Below are 16,170 nucleotides of genomic sequence, written 5' to 3'. Positions count from 1 at the left end.
GTAGCAGAAGCTTTTCCTCACCGACGTGAGTTCAACAGGATATAAGCTAGCGATGTTTAAAGAATTCACAGTTCACTGTGGGCACACCTCTTCGCCCCTCTCTGTGCCCCACTTCTATATGCTATGGCCATGCATGGGACTTGAAGGGAGATGGGTAGTAAATCCCAGCTCAGGAGAACAGAACCTTCTCTTGGCACAAGTCATTTGTTACAACCCCACTCTTAGAAGGACTTTTGTTTCTGGAAAGTAATTTCTACCCTAGGTTCTGAGCTGCAGGACCTCTGGGACAGAAGAAGGTTCTTTGCCTGGTGCCTGTGTGCTGGCCCAGAAGGACAGATACAGTGGGAGGCCAGGCCTTAGAGAGCTCCGTAGTGTCCCCAGCCCAGGTCGCATGTCAGCGCCCTCACAGACTCATTTGGTAGCTCTCATAGGTTCAGCTTTCCCAACAGGGATCCCAGCTGCCAACGCTCCAGAGTAGGGGTCAGTGGACGGCATGGGGGAGTCTTACCACCCTGTGCTTTCTTTGAGAAGTACCGTTTGATTCTTTAATTGTATTTTCATCTTTGTTTTTTAAGTGTCTGTTTATTTTTGAGGAAGTGCAAGCGGGGGAGGGGCATAGAGAGGGGGGAACAGAGGATCCGAAGCGGGCCCTGCGCTGACAGCAGCGAGCCCGATGTGGGGCTCGAACTCATGAACCTGAGCTGAAGTCAGACGCTCAACCGACTGAGCCACCCGGGTGGCCCTGTATTTTCATCTTTTTGGATGGAGTTGAAATCTCTAGTCCAGCCATAGAACCCACTTCTGCCTTTTCTTTTCCCGAGGTTCCAGTTTTACACACAGTCACTACTTCCTTAGTCTGACAAACATTTGAGTTTGTGACCCCAGCTTTAAATCTGTCTGAAGTCACTGTCTCCCAAGCCTCAGGAGGGGGCATTTTCTCAGCATTGGTACAATTGTCATCCACTCCTGTGATCCCAGCTGAGCAGGGGTGGGCAGATTGCAATCCGTCCAAGGACACGGCTCCAAGTAGTTCTCTCACTAAGGGAGGAGCCGCCTTTGATTCCACTCGTTTCATGGCCATCATCCACCGCACGCTTGGAACCTTCTGCTGGCTCGCTCTAAAGGGGTGACGGGGTGTCCTGTACCGGTGGCATTTGCCATAGCTCTGGGCATCCTGTGTTACCGGGCTCATCTTTCATGCCCTACCGATTAGCGTAGTTGTTTGCAAACAACTGATTTCATTTAAAATCAGGTCTCTTGGGGTAGAGCCCCATATTCTTTTTATCCACAAGGTCCCCAGGACCTTCTGATGCTGCTCTAAGACTGGTTCTCCCCATTTACTGCTCACCACTATCACCTGGGGGCCATTAAAAAGCTCTCGACAACCAGGCTACCCCCTAGACCTATAAAATCAGAACCTCTAGGGTTGGGAGCCAGGTACTAGTGGTGTGTTTGTGTATTTTGAGAGTGAGCTTGAGACGGGGAGGAGAAGAGAGAGGGAGAGAGCGAGAGAGAGGGAATATAAATCTTAAGCGGGCTCCACACTCAGCGCGGAGCCCAACACGGGGCTCGGTCTCATGACTGTGGTATCATGACCTGAGCTGAAATCAAGAGTATGGCACTTAATCAACTGAGCCACCCAGGCACCTCCAGGCACTAGTGGTTTTTAAAGCTACTCAGGTGATTATAATGTGCAGAGAGGTTTGAGAAACACTGATTCCAGAACCTTCATCCTGTCCCCAAGGGAGGCTGTGATTACCATATTTGTGGACTCCAAGGGCTTTTGTGTCCGAAAGAAACGCAGGGTGACCCTTCACACAGGAGTGTTTTGTTATGAAGAAACAAAGGAGGTAGCACTCTGTTGCTTATAAATATAATTTATTACCTGTTTAAAAATTCTTTCTTACATTTTGTACATGTTGGCTGACAGAATAAATGCAGGCAATTTACAAACCAAGGGACTGCAGGAAAAATGGGGAGAGGCAGCAGGGAGAGAGAAGAGGCACACCCAGAGCCGGCATCCCTCACCTTCACCACACAGCGGCATGGTGGACGGGATGCCCAGAGAGCACTCCTCCACCAGGGGTTTTCTAGAAAAGGAATTGCATAGAAGATACAGCAAGAGGGAACTCCACAACAACAAAAGAAGTGTTCCGTATCTGAAAAGCCAAAGTTGTGTTGTCGTGTTTCCAAAAGAAAAATGACAAAGCACAAAATCTCAATCCGACACTTCTGCAGTTGAACTGTTCCAAAGGGAACAGCAGGTGGATGACACAGGCTCTTCAACACAGACTGCTGGGGATTTCTCTCTGACAAACACTGCCTGTCTTCTTTAGAAAGAGCGAAGCGGAAGGTCACCAACTTGCTACAGCTCAACGTTAAACTCGGTGAACATGTACAACACTGACACCCAACACACACACACTGATGATATTCCCTGCAATTGGCTGAATGCATTCTGTCTGGAGGGCGAGGGATTCGGTACCAATAGCAGATTGAGGGAAGAGTGAGGGGGAGAACGCAAACCACTCAGCTTGTTCTGATTGCTGTCCTCTTTCTTTCCCAAGGCCTGGAGGGGTACGCACTTGAACTTAAGCCCCTAGGATTACAGGCGTCATATGAGACCTTAAGAGTATAAAAAGGCAAAGGCATTTTCCACTGGCTGTAGATTTCTTGCTCTTTTAAGCTGTTCTAAAACAGGTTTGTTTTAGCCTGGAGAAGATAGCTCACGTCACGATTCTTGGATATTGCCTCACCATCGTGCCGAGGTGCAGAGGTCAATGGCTCATCAACTCCTAGGCTACCACTCAGAGATACCGGCCTATGATTCACATTCTGAACTCCAGAAATGAGGGTTACTGCACCCTGGGTCAGCGCCATCAGGCTCAACAGCAGCTCTGATAGCCCCAATTCCAACAGATCTTTGGAATTGAAGGATGACACATAGAATTTGAGAATATTTATAATGGGCCCTGAAGTGTGATGGCCTTCGGCAATTTACAATATTGCCGAGGCACAAATCTCAAATGGCATGTTAAGAGGCTGGTATACAGTGCCAAATACTTTGGCTGGTGGGCAGCTGACTGTGTCTCAGGGCAGCTTCCTCGTTGTCTTCTGAACAACTGGTGTACCGGCCACAACTCTTGCGACATTCTGCAGAGATTCCCAACTTTGGATTCTGGAAGATCTCTTCAATCCCCGCGAGTCTAAGTGTATGGCTGGCTGGGAAACAGCCTCTTACCAACAGTGCGTTCTGACGGCTGCTGGGGTTTGTGTACCAGCACATTTGTGGAGTTCCTAGTGGTTTGTCTTGGTGATGCCTCCCTCAGCCATTCTAAAATCGGTCGAGGAGCATATGTTACATTTGGTTGAATGAGCTCATTAGTAATCCCACCACAAATCAATAGGAGGAGGGGACAAGCCTACTGGAAAAGCTGGGAGCCCTGAACTCTTCTGAAGACAGATTTTTTTTTTAAGTAGGGTTTCTGAAAATGGGGGCAAGCACAAGGCCAGTAAGCCTGAAGGATCAGAAAGTTGTTAGTCTTAGTTCACAGGGAAAACCTACCCAGTGACATACGTTGCCATTCCCCCCTCCCCCCACCCCTGCCTTTTGAAAATAGCAGGTTTTAGGCATGAATTCTGGAAATACTTATGACTCCATTTAGCTAACTTAACCTGTATGGACACAGGTTTAAATTAACATTGGTTGCAATATATTTATTCCCCTTATGACTTATTCCATTGAAAAAAAATCGTTAGAGAATGCAAGGGAAATCTTTGAAAGTGATCATTACAGCCAGAGATTATACAAATATATTTCTTAGGGTAGAGAAACAGCACTTCATTGCACAGAGTCAAAGTTCTAAGGATTTCATTCAACATTAGTTCAACAAGGTTAAAAAAAACCACACAAAAACAAAAAACCCAAAGTGTAATAGTTGGTCCTATGAGGCACTCGGAAGGTAAAAAAAATGTCTTATTACCTTGAGATAATAATAAAAATATTTTCCTTATTGGATCTATAAAATCTAATGCTCATTGACCACTATCATCTTTACAAATAATTGGCTTTAAGCAACAACATTCTGATTCACAAAAGCTCCTCTATTCTCAAAGAAGATGGATAAAACCCAGTTTCATTTCAGCTGTTTCCATGGTCATTCCCTCATTGGCCCTTGGACTTGTACTGAGGTCTCTATGTGAAACAGATAACTTGTCCAGAGCAACTGCTCAGCAAAAGCTAAAGAAAACTCACATTCAACTTCAAGACTGAAAATTCAACATGTAAACTTCTTCTACATTCTTTACACTCTCTTGCAGGTCCTTATATAGTTTTTATTTGCTTGACCCCATGGGGGCAGACCATATACTGGCAAAGGCTTGTGAATTCTAGGAAGTTAGTGATCACCTTATTGGCTCCCTTCCTCATACGTGGATGACAGAAGTGGACCGAAAGCATATCCGCCGTGTTCCTGACAGTCATACACACGGGGATACAAAGGACGAGAGCCTCGTTTGCTTCTCTCCAGAAGTAAAAAGTCTTGATTCCACCATCTGAATGCTTACTTTGAAGGTATCTAACTTACATGAGAAATAAATATCTTAAAAAAAAAATTACAGAGTATCTAATTTCCAGAGTGTCCTAAACTCAGTCTCCATGACTTCTTCCTAAAGAATGGCTCTACTGTTTAAAGGTTAAGAGAGTAATATCTCTAAAATAATAGTACATATGAAAATGGGCAATGGTTTTACAGTTGAGTATTGGACACCTCACCCAAAATATTGCCCTGCCTTTGAAGAACTCATCTGAGGATGGGGATTTTTTCCTTGTAGCGGAGGTGAGTGTCCACATTGGTGTCCACACAGTTTGTGAAAAGGCTGTTCTCTGTTACATGTTTGTCATCACCCTGTGTCCAGTTACCAGTACTGAATCCAGTTTTTATTCCTTCCAGATCAGACTAAGGAAATCTGAATGAATGTGGTGAGAATAAAATGAAAATGGGATGAGACCTCTGCCTTTAGACACCCACATTCAGCAGAAAGGAATCTTCCTTCCAGTCCTGGTTACCAATCACAAATCTCCCTTCCTTAGACACAGTTCTGTCATTTGCATATATAAAACTTATTTGTAAGTGGATTCTTCTTACATTTCCAAAAATAAATATTAGAAAACTAAATGTAGGAGATTTAAAACATCCAAATCTCAATAAAAAATGTAAATGTTAAACATGACAACTCTTCAAAAACTGTTTTATACACAGATTTATTTCTATCATTCCTATTACCCCAAACCAACTTGATACATACTGTGTGTGAAAGAGTTGGTGTACTAGCCTCATAGTGACATGGAATTTTTATGGGTGATTTAAGTAAAGAAGTGTGACAATAAGAAAACTATAGATTTGAAGTGAAAATTTACCCACGTGTGTCCTAAAGATCCTGACTCTTTAGCCATTAATTCCCTTTGTCAAACAACTTTACGTGAATTTTTATGTGACACTAGGATAGATTGCGTTGTGCACCACTAGATGGCACTATGCACAAATGATAAGTTTCTTTCCCCATCCCAAAGAAGTAATAAGCGCGTCCTTCCTCACAAGCTATATAGAAACCCTAGGAATCAAAGGCAGGACATGTCACATAGAATGATGGAGTGGCTCTCTATGAAATGAACTGTTGAATCTGGACCTTCTAAGTTTGAGAGCAACCTAACTGCTATTATTTTACTCCAAAGGAAAAGGAAATCAGAATTCGTAGGGAAAATTATTGGACATGAATGGTGTGTTGTACGTAAGGGAGTTGCCATTCACTTGATGGGGAACATAACAGGTTCCATGACAGATGAGTACCTCACTTACAAGGAATCAACCACTCTTTCCTTTCCACTAGGCATGGAAGTTCCTTTGAACATCCTTCAGATTTCTAATTCTTGATTTCCACAGATGACAGCTCCCCAAACCAGTATTGATGAGCAATCTTGAGAAGTTATTTCAAACTGAAGTAATGGACAATAGCAATTTTTTGTCCTCCTCTTTGTAAAAAAATATCTATTTAAAAATCTTTTTACGTAGCATACAGTGTTACTATCTTTTGGTCAAATACGCATTGGTACAAACATTATCCACTGAACTTATTTATTACTGCAATCCCTTCCTTTCACGATAAGTGTAACATGTTTTTATCTATGGTGCAGGGGTGGCCTGAGAGAGACAGGTTATGGAAAATAGGCCCCAAACAGAAGATAAGAAACAAAAACGGTGAGAGAAGAGGCTCCATAACAAGGTATCAGTAGTTCCTCAATGATGAGGATGCCTTGAGGAATCTTGGGCGTACTAAGAAGTCACCAAAATAGAAGAGGAAATATATGGGTAAAGAAGGAGGAAAATATCTAAAATGATTTCTCGTTCAATGCCAGTCAGTAACCTCTATACCTCTAGCCCAAAAGTGAACCAAGGCCATGTTTTGAAGGTTCTGATTCATACACATGGGTGCTTGTTGTTCAGTCGTGGCTTGGCTTCTGGGCTATTGACCCTTTATTTCCCACCTGTTGAATGAATGGAGTCCCTGGGTTAAAACCAAGGGCCTGTGATAATTCTCAGGAAATACCATAGTTTACACAAAGTAGTCGTTTGACTACTTTTTGGTTAATTTTTTTTTTAATTTTAAAAACGTTTGATTAAGACAATAATAGAACATAACTTGCAACGAGTCAGGAAGGCAAGTGGTCCCCAAAGAGGAAAGAAAATGATAATAAAGGGATGCCACCTCTTGGTGAGCAGCACAAAGACGAGGCTGGGAAGCATGACAAATAGGTTACAGGTAAGGATCATCCTCTTCAAAGCTGGAACCATTTGGAAGGCATACTGTAGCCTGGGCAAGAGACTAGCTAGCTCTTTATTGATCCAGGTCAGCGTCCAGTGTGGGCCTCAGACTGATGAATGAGACTGGAGACATCACAGAAGTCTAGCATTTTAGAACCTTGAGAATATCTAATGCTTCCACCCTTTCATTGGACACGTGAGGAAACTGAGGTCCAGGGAGGTTCAATGACTTTCCCAAGGTAGCACAGCTAGACAATGACAAAGCCAGAATGTGAACTGGTTTTCCGATTGCCAGTTCGGAGGCTGTTCCTCTATGCACACTGCCTCTAAAGTAGACAGAGTACCCTGGGGGAGTCAGTGTGCAATCACATAACTACAATATTCAGTGAACTTTAATAGAGAACGCTTCTTCCAACAAGACTCGGAGGAGAAAGACCTTGCCTGAGCGAGCTGAAAGAAGAGACTGACAAAGCCAGTGAGCACTGACTATCTTTCTGGTGCAGAAGGATGCAAGAAAGATAAAAGGTCAAGGAAGCAAAGCCTTTTAATTAAACTGGTGACCACGCCCACCTTATGTGAGAAGAGTGAAGCAGGTCTAGTCAATATCTAAATACTAACAGTACTGCTAACAAAAACAGAAGCTAAAAGAAAATCCTTTTACTAGAATACCTGTAAATACTCATTAATAATAATAATGATAATAATGATACCTTTAAAAAAACACCTCAAATTGCGTATTACAAACACACACGTGGTGAAGAAATGCTTGTTTGTGTGGCTGAACATGAATCACTGTCTTCCCTGCATTGCTACAGCTTTGTTCCCGGAGGGCACCAGATGGGTGCCCTCAAGGAATAAAGAGTCTTAGTTATTTCTCCTTTACACTTAGATTCTCCACCTCCCTGATACAAACAGTAACACTGGTTCTACAAGTTCTAGAAACGGAACACCAATGGAAGGATTATCTGAGACACTTGATGCACACAGTTTGTAGCAAAAGTCTGTGATTTCTCTGTAAATTACTAATCTGAAATAGACACAACAAACCGTCCACAGCTTCAACTTCAAATGATTTAAACAAAAATAGAACGAGCCATGGACAGTGTCCGCATCCCTGTCCAATTTGATGTAAACAACGTTTGTAGAAATTGGGTTTGTTAAGAAAGTTTATCCATATACCTGGATAGCAATAAAAAGCGTTTCCTAGGAAACTGTAAGATCCTGTACCACACAGCATACAGCCCAACTAAGAGGAAAATTAGGTCGATTTCTAAATTCAAGGTACAAATTTACACAATTGTTCTTAACTCCTGTGATGATGTCCGAGTAAATTGGGCACGTGTATCAGCAGTTGTGTTATGTTTTCCTTCTCTCTCCCGCTTGCAGTCTTGCCTTTGAAACTCATCGGTCTGGGTCCATTCTGGATTTCCTTCTCAACTGCGATGGCCTGGACGGCCACAGACTCCCTGTGCATTGCCGTCCTTCATTTCCAGTCCCAGCACGAGTCAGTACTGCCCTTCCGCTGCTAAAGACACCACTGTCTCATGCCTTCCCATTTCTTCCAGGACAGCCGCCAGCATGCTCAAATTTCCATCTGGGAAGTTCTGTGCTTCCCAGAGATCCAGGATTACGCCAGTCGGGCTCGATTTGGTAGCAAAGTAATTCAAGTACCTGTAATTGGGAATGGGAGAGTGTGCTGAAGGGTGAGATTTACAGACCTATTTTCTCTGTACTAAACCCTTCCGTCTCTCCATTTGTCTTTTAAGTATCCGGGTCCCACTGGAGAAGCTGTGGTTTACAGGGAGCCATCCTAAATAACTAGCACATGCTTAATTAGATCAGCCCCAGACAGATGTGATGTTTAACTTTGTTAACCTCAACTCTGAGTAAGATAATTTAAGAGGCGAGATGTCTACGGGTCATATCCTAAACAGGAAATCAAAACACTTATGTTTTCTTTCCAACCCAGGCTCTGATCATCTTTGACAGATCATGCCATGTCTTGTGCTTGGTGGTGATGGCAACATTCCACGAAGAAGGGCTCCTGAGGTCTCTTTATAACTCAGTATCAATGCGGTGATTAGCATGTTAATTAACCATCAAGCATCAGCTCTTGTTCAACCGGAGTTGAGGAATAACAATTACTTTAAGTGAATGGATATATTATTTAGGGCCATTTAGCCCATCAGCTTTGCAAAGTGGATCACAAAACCTGATCCTTGTCTTGTCAGATAAGCCCAGGATATCTCTCAACAAGGTGTCTGTGAGACCAAGATGCAAGATGCAAAGAAGCCACTTAATACGGGTTTGCAGAATGACAAAAAGTAAATAGGTAAAAATAAAAGTAAACAGGTGTATGGGTAGAAAACAACAAAGGTTGCCCTAAGTCTCACGGGCATCAGCCCGGGTGCTCTGTGTCTAACAGAAACAGGAGCCCAGCCATACCCACCTGTCCAGGTTCAGCTTATGGGCCAGCATCCGCCAGTCATGACCTCTCGTCTGCGGGGCGTCCAGGCTGCTACAGAGCTTCTGTCTGATAGGTGGAGGGATGCTGAAAGCGCTGGGTCCCGTCACGGTGGTGATGGTGCTCGCTGGGTCCAGCAGAGGCAGATCGATGCCAGTAGGCTCCTGTAGTTTGGGCACAGGAACAACACAGCATTATTTCCAAAGACAAAAGCAATCTCTATTGAACCAATCGACATAATGCCTTGCTTTGCGCAATAAGAAGAGAATGGCCTCTTCCTGTCCGAAAGCCGGGACCTGACCTGGCCGAGAAGAAGAGGTAACTTCTGTGCTGACTTTGCATAGCCTTGAATGTATAGGTTTTCGCTCTGGGCTGGGCTTGGTGGAAGTTCTGGTGGGATTCGATAGCAGCTTTTCTCTCATCCCGTTCAGGATGAAAGAGGGGAGAGGACTATCAATCCTCCTAAAGGTTTAGATTTCAAGAGGGGAGAAATGTTCGAAAGGGCAGTTCTTTGTGAATGAACAGATCTGAGATTAGAAGGCTGGGAGTTCAGAGCTTCTAGAAACTGTCTTGACCCTGAGGGGAATGCCCTGGGCAAATGCCCAAGTAAATTCTCTCTCTAACCTCTGCAGAAGAAGAGTCAGTTCTGCTTTTGTTGAATGAAATGGAACACAGCTCTCCTCCAAATGATATCAAATTAAGACTAATTTTTTACAGAAAATGGTGAACACAGTAGATTGCCTTAGGGCAAGCTGCTAATGGCATCCTCCAATTGCTGTACACCCTTATTTTTGTTCAATCTAATTTTAGGGGAGAAAATCATAAATTGGCTCTTAAAATAGTTTCAGCTCATAAAACAGCACAAATGCAAAATCTGAATTTCATCTGCAGGAGAAACTCTAATCATTTTCTGATCACTTCTGCTGGTTAGGAAAGCAAAAGCAAATGTTGCCTGGGAACTATTAAAGCAATAAAAGAAAATCCACTTAATCTACTTTAAATGTCATCTCTCTCTCCCTCTCTCTCTCAGAGCAGGTAACTCCTTGGTGTACATAATTAGTTGCTGGAGGATAAACTAGACACAGTTTCAGTCATCATGAAGTCTCTGGTGTCTTGCAGAGTGCTTGGCTCAGGGGGTCAGTGCCACCACTGTCCAGAGCCCCCCAAACTGCTCCTGCCCGGTGGGGATCACTGCTGTCTGTGTCCCAGTGTTCAGTGACAGTACGTTCTGTATTCTGGGGCCAACTGCCAAGGCTCACGGCTCGGCTTGTGCAATCCCACTGCACAGGGTCCATCCAGGGGCCGGGAGGGCACATTAGAGCAAAACTTTTTTTTTTTTTTTTTTTTTTTTTTTGCCATAATACACACGATGGGGTTGGCCGCCATCACAGTATTTGGCCTCAAAACCCCAAAACTGACAAACGGAGACTGAGGATTCCATTTGCTCCTCTGTGCTCATTCCAGCACATGCCAGTTAAAAGACTGGTATGAATGAAACACATTAGCAACATGTGGGATTTGGGGTCCCCCAGTGAAGACACGACTTGTAGATCTTTCCCCACATCTGACAGAGTTCCTTCCAAGGGACCCTGAAGACAGAGGAATCCTGACCTCAAGGGCACAGGACTTAAAGGAGAGCAGAAGAATGACCCAGGGGCAGGTGATGGTGTTTATCAATGCATTTGTGTTGGGGATTTCTGAACCAAAGGACTTCAACACTCATATTAGGCAAAAATGATGTATGTATGGGTTGGGAGGTGGAGGGGAAGAGAAATCACGTGGTATTTCCACAGCTTAGTGCCATCACCCGTGCTGAGATCCTGCTTGCTTCCTATCTGGACAGTAACAACAGAGCCTAGAAGGAAATGCCGCATATCCCCAGGTATGACTATCCCTTGCTGGCAGTGAAGATTAAATTTGCGCCTGAAGCAACAAGGAGTATGCTTTGTGTAGCTCAGACTTGCTTCCCCAGAGAGTATGCTTGCTGTTGGCCACATCTCCTTACTGACTACCTGTGGTCTATGCCAGACTAATCTTCCCAAAGTTCCACGCTGATGTTTCTCCCTTTTCTTTCTTATTAAAAAGCCTTAAATGCTCCTCCTACCACATGGAGTCCCGCAGTGAGGGATACCTGTGCCACCTGCCCCCTTGGGTGGTATGAGGCCTGAGGGGCGATGCCTGCATAGTACGGGTCCAGGCCTGACATGCAGTAGGGGCCCATCCTCCCGTTCTCCCACCACTTCACAGTCTGACCCGGTCTCATGTTGCCTGGACAGAACTCAAACTCTCCTCAGACTGGACCACTCACTCTTCCTAGTGCCTTTTTAAAGGATGGACCTCTGATAGTTCTGCCCTTTCCCTTACTCTTTGCTGGGTAAATCCCTCAAAGTCTGGACCCAAACACATGTTGGGGTACCTCCCCTGAACAAACCCACCGAAAGTCACCAACCTGGGACCTCTTGCAGCACCTTTCCCGGTCCACACATCTGCTCTGGGCAGGTTGGCCATATTTATGTGTTATTTCTTTTGATTCCTTAAATTTCTTGGAGATGAGGGTATTTTTGTCATCCTCAGAATCCCCCTGGTACTCAGCACAGTGCCCTGCACACAGATGCTCCTCAATTCAAATTTGGTGAAATGAAAGAAAACATCTTTCCTCGTACAGAAAGGGGATAAAGGCCCATCCCACAGAGATCCCGACAGAGGCCCAACCCACAGAGTAGTGTGTTATGCATCCTTCCAGGTAAATGTGGCTAATAATACGGCTCTTCTCACCATTAAATCCTGAAGTAAAGGCCAGGTAAAGGCAGGCATGCCTCTCGGGAGGGTTTGTTCATGTATTCTTGTTGTCAACCTTTTCCTGATGAGTAAAAACCGTTACCACTTCATGTGGGCCTTCCAAGTCTGAGTCACCAGCCCTGTCTGCTGTGCCTATTTATTTCTGCATGGATGAAATTAGCCCAATAGGGCACAACTTTTTTGCGTCTCTTACCAGATGGCTGACACCAGCCTTGGAGGTAAAAGAAAAATATACATCTATACTTCCATTTCCATTTCTTCTAGTAACTTCAGATATTAGTTCTTCCTTTACTTCCAGGTAACAGTAGAGTTTACTCTTATGGAATGCTTATTACAATAATCGTTTATGATATTGGTACCATCTGTCTCTGATGTTATGATTCCCTTAGTTAGACATACGATTTTTCAACATTAGCCGAACAGCTGCTGTGGGTGACGGCACACATTTTCAGTACTGGGCAGTGGAAATAACGTTCCACTCCCATACTCTGACTCTTCTTCCTAAAGCCACTTAAAAAAAAAATGTTTTCCTGGGGTGCCTGGCTGGCTCAGTCAGTTGAGCATCCGGCTCTTGATTTCAGCCCAGGTCACAATCCCAGGGGCGTGGGATTGAGCCCCGTGTCGGGCTCCACACTGAGCATGGAGCCTGCTTGACATACTCTCTCTCCCTCTGCCCCCTCCCCCATTTGTGCCCTCTCTTTCTTAAAACAAAACAAAACAAAACAACAGCAACTAGATTTTCCTAAAGATTGTTTAAACGGGTTCTAGAAAACTGAAGAGTAAGTGCATGAGATGAGTACAGCAGACTGATGTACACAAAGATTATTCTAGCAAATGTAGGAAATTATAACTGTTATTATTATCTGGAAATCTGTTAGTAAAACAATTGACTAATACTGCCTCCTCAAGTTCTACCTTTTTCAGGGTTGAAAGCTATGAACTAAAGCAAGGTATGAAAAACCAGCCTGGGAATAAAAGCTATCTCCTTTACCCTGAGGACTAATATTTATTTATTTACTTATTGAGATTTATTTTCCATTCATTTCTTTTTACAGTGGCTGGCAGAGGTTTTATTTTATTATTTTGATAAAAAGGGAATCTAAAGTTTAATTTGATGACAGATGCCACAGCTTGCAGAGGCAGAGTTTACTCAAGAATTCAGCGATCCTAATAGCATCGGTGGGAGCAGTAATGGTGAACATCAACTGAACATGTGCTGTAAGCCAAGTTCTGTTCAGTGCACTTACTACCATTCACTCATTCCATTCTCACAACAGACCCAAAACTTCATGCTATTATTATATCAATTTACACAGGAGGAAACTGAGGCAAGAGGGATTAAGTAATGGCCCATATCCCCATGGGACTGTCCATTTGGGAATTTCCTACCAGAGGTCTTTGCATATAGCTACAACTAAATGGAAGGTCTGAAGAGCCTTTAAATTTCCCTCTCTTCTCTACACTACTTTTTCCTCTGGTGTTGATGAATAGCTTCCCTGTTCTTACTCTGCCTATATCCCTCTTAAAAAAAAAAAAAAAAAAAAAAAAAGTAAAACCTTTAATTACTTACATTTGGGCATGCATTCATGCCCCTACTTTTACTCTTTCAGACATTTTCATTATTAAACCCCATCTCTGTGAGACTAAAGGCTTTGTCTCTCCTTCAGGAATCTCTGGCCAAAGCACTCAGTGAAGAACAACTGTCTGGCTCTTGACATCACCATGGTCTATGTCAAGCACAGCCTGGTCTCCCTGGGGGGCAACAGGTCCTTCCTGACTAGAGAGGCCAAGGGCTATGGCTTTATAAATGACTGCTGGTGACTGCCTTGAGTGGTGGGTGGCTGGGGGGCGGGGGCAGCACATTCCTGGCAAGTCAGCTCATTCTTGGAAGATAGCACTTTGGAACTGCAACCCCAGCCCACCTGCCAGCTAGCTGTGTGACCCTAGGAAGCAGCGCTGTGCGGGAGAAAGGCACCACAAATGGCGCCTTTTCTCTGTTTGGTTACGGTTTGTCAGTCACAGTGTACCCCTACTTGGAGCTTTTGATGAGGATAGGGGGCTCAGGGCTCTCCAGATCAATTGTTCAGAGCCGAGCCTTGCTCCTCAACATCAGTACCCAGCCCCACGCGTCTGTCCCCCTCTGTGGGCCGCATGCACCCGCATTCAAATGCTAACCACGACGGTGGGACTCAGTGACCCAGAAGTAAAAGCAGCAGAGTGCCCCATAATACCCAAAGTCATCTGACTCCAGTCATTTCTGACCCTCCCTTGGTTATGTGAGCTTGTGCGTCACGCGCGGGCAAAGGCCTCCGAGGCCACAGAAGGGATGGCCTCTCTGAGCTGACCGCCACCAAGTTGCAAAAGAAATCACCTTTCCTCTACGTTGGCACGACAAGGGAAGTCCTTAAATTGGGCTTACACTATGCAAAACTCTTTTCCCAGCGTGGGGCTGGCGGCCCTGGGGGAGGGGCGCGCCAACAGCTCTCTTTCACTGGCGGCCGCGCCTCGTCCAGCTTTTCATCAGGCCGCGAACGTTCGCACTGAACTGAAAGCAGGCATCAAAGGAGCAGACCTCCTCGCCCCCCTCCCAAATTCCGCGGCCTTTGTTGTCCCTGGAGCTGGGCGGTTATTGAACTCTGCAGACCCGCTGGGCCCAGAAAGTGAAAACACCCTCCGGAGCCAGCAGGGGTGGTGCTGTGTGCCTGGGAGATCGGGCCTGCGCACCGGAGGGCCGGGCGGTTGCCATGGCGCCCTGACACCGAGATCATTCCTTATGAATGTCACCGGGGTCTGTGACTAAAGTTGTTTATGAGTCAAAAGTCTCCCGAAACTACAGCAGGAAGTGATGGCCGAGGCCGGGCAGGCTGTGGGAAAGGAGGCTGGAGCATCCCGGAGCGGACGGGCTCCCCCCTCCTTGGTTTGCTATGGAAGACAGCCCTCAAATGCAACATGGAGCGCGCCACACGGCGCAGGGCCACATTTCATTCGTCACCGCGCGTGACACCGCGAGGGAGAAGCCGTCTTTTAAATCACAGGCCGTCCCGCTGTAGTTTTAAAAATACGACAGTCCTGCGCTTTGTGGTTCAGCAAGCAGCGCTGAGCTGGGCTCCTCGAGGCCCCAGGAAATGTTGCCTTCTGACCATTTGCCTGATTCCTTTTCCTTTGTTCCTCCAGGGTGCAGGGTTTCTACTGTTCAAAAGGAGGACGGGGAGAGTATGGCGCTCCGAGGGGACGCTCTGGGAAAAGTTACTCCGTGTACACGCTGCTTAAATTAAACCTTACACTTGAAATTCAGATCTGTTGTAAAAAGTTAGAACACGATCCTTAAATGCATGTCACTAAATATAAAAGCCTTCTTTCTCCAAAAGGATTTCCTATTATATTCTTTTATATATCTGGCTCCCTGTGTTCATTAAAAATAGTATTCTATTAATAAATAGGACCTACAGGAAGCTTCTCAGGACTTCCCACATGGCCTATGCTGAGATACCTTTATCCTCCACACCCCCTCTCCCTCCCAAGGTCGTTCTTTCCCCTGATTTCAGAAGCAGCCAAGAAAGCTTCTTACCTCTGACACGGTGCAGTTTAGCTGGAAGATCTGCCCTTCTCCTTCCACCTGTCGCACGCAGAGTTTGCAAACCAGTTCCACTGTGTTCAGGCTGAATCTTTCCAAGGTGAAAGTGCAGTGGAGGTTTCTTTGAGACCCACTCCATATATGATAAAAAGGAATTTCCTAAAGGGTATACAAACGTTAACCACCAATGAGGGGCTAATACCAAAAGCGACTCTCAGACACTGCATGGCCAAGTCCTTTTCTCAGGATTACAAGTGACCTTATTTCACCCTCACAACAGGCTTAGGGGTAGGGACACTCCAACCCGCTTTTCAGATGAAAAAACTGAGGCCCAGAGATGTTAAATCTACCACCCTCCAATCCCACAGCTAGTAAGTGACAGAGTTGAGATATGAACCCAGGGGGTCAGCCTCCAGAATCCATTTACCTAACCAGTCTGCACTTCTCTGTCATTTACAAAAGAAGCCATTGTAAGTGATTTTTCAAAAGTTTAGCAATTCCCAAAATAAAAC

General features: G+C 45.0%; 1 protein-coding gene across 1 annotated transcript in view; it reads right to left on the bottom strand.

Annotated features, from left to right (window-relative positions):
• Positions 1 to 5,258: 5,258 nt before the first annotated feature.
• The window catches only part of UNC5C (unc-5 netrin receptor C), a 305,644-nt gene continuing 294,732 nt past the window's right edge, over positions 5,259 to 16,170 (bottom strand). Inside the window, exons 16-18 of the mRNA XM_015542240.2 lie at positions 15,653 to 15,817; positions 9,271 to 9,449; positions 5,259 to 8,492 (exon numbers count right to left, since the gene is read on the bottom strand). Coding sequence (XP_015397726.1) covers positions 8,327 to 8,492; positions 9,271 to 9,449; positions 15,653 to 15,817 — 510 coding nt within the window. The 3' untranslated portion in view covers positions 5,259 to 8,326. The remainder of the gene's footprint in view (positions 8,493 to 9,270; positions 9,450 to 15,652; positions 15,818 to 16,170) is intronic.

The sequence above is a fragment of the Panthera tigris genome, chromosome B1, assembly GCF_018350195.1.
Source record: "Panthera tigris isolate Pti1 chromosome B1, P.tigris_Pti1_mat1.1, whole genome shotgun sequence".
NCBI lineage: Eukaryota > Metazoa > Chordata > Mammalia > Carnivora > Felidae > Panthera > Panthera tigris.
Note: the sequence above shows the minus strand (reverse complement) of the source record. Positions and strands in the feature narration are given on the sequence as shown.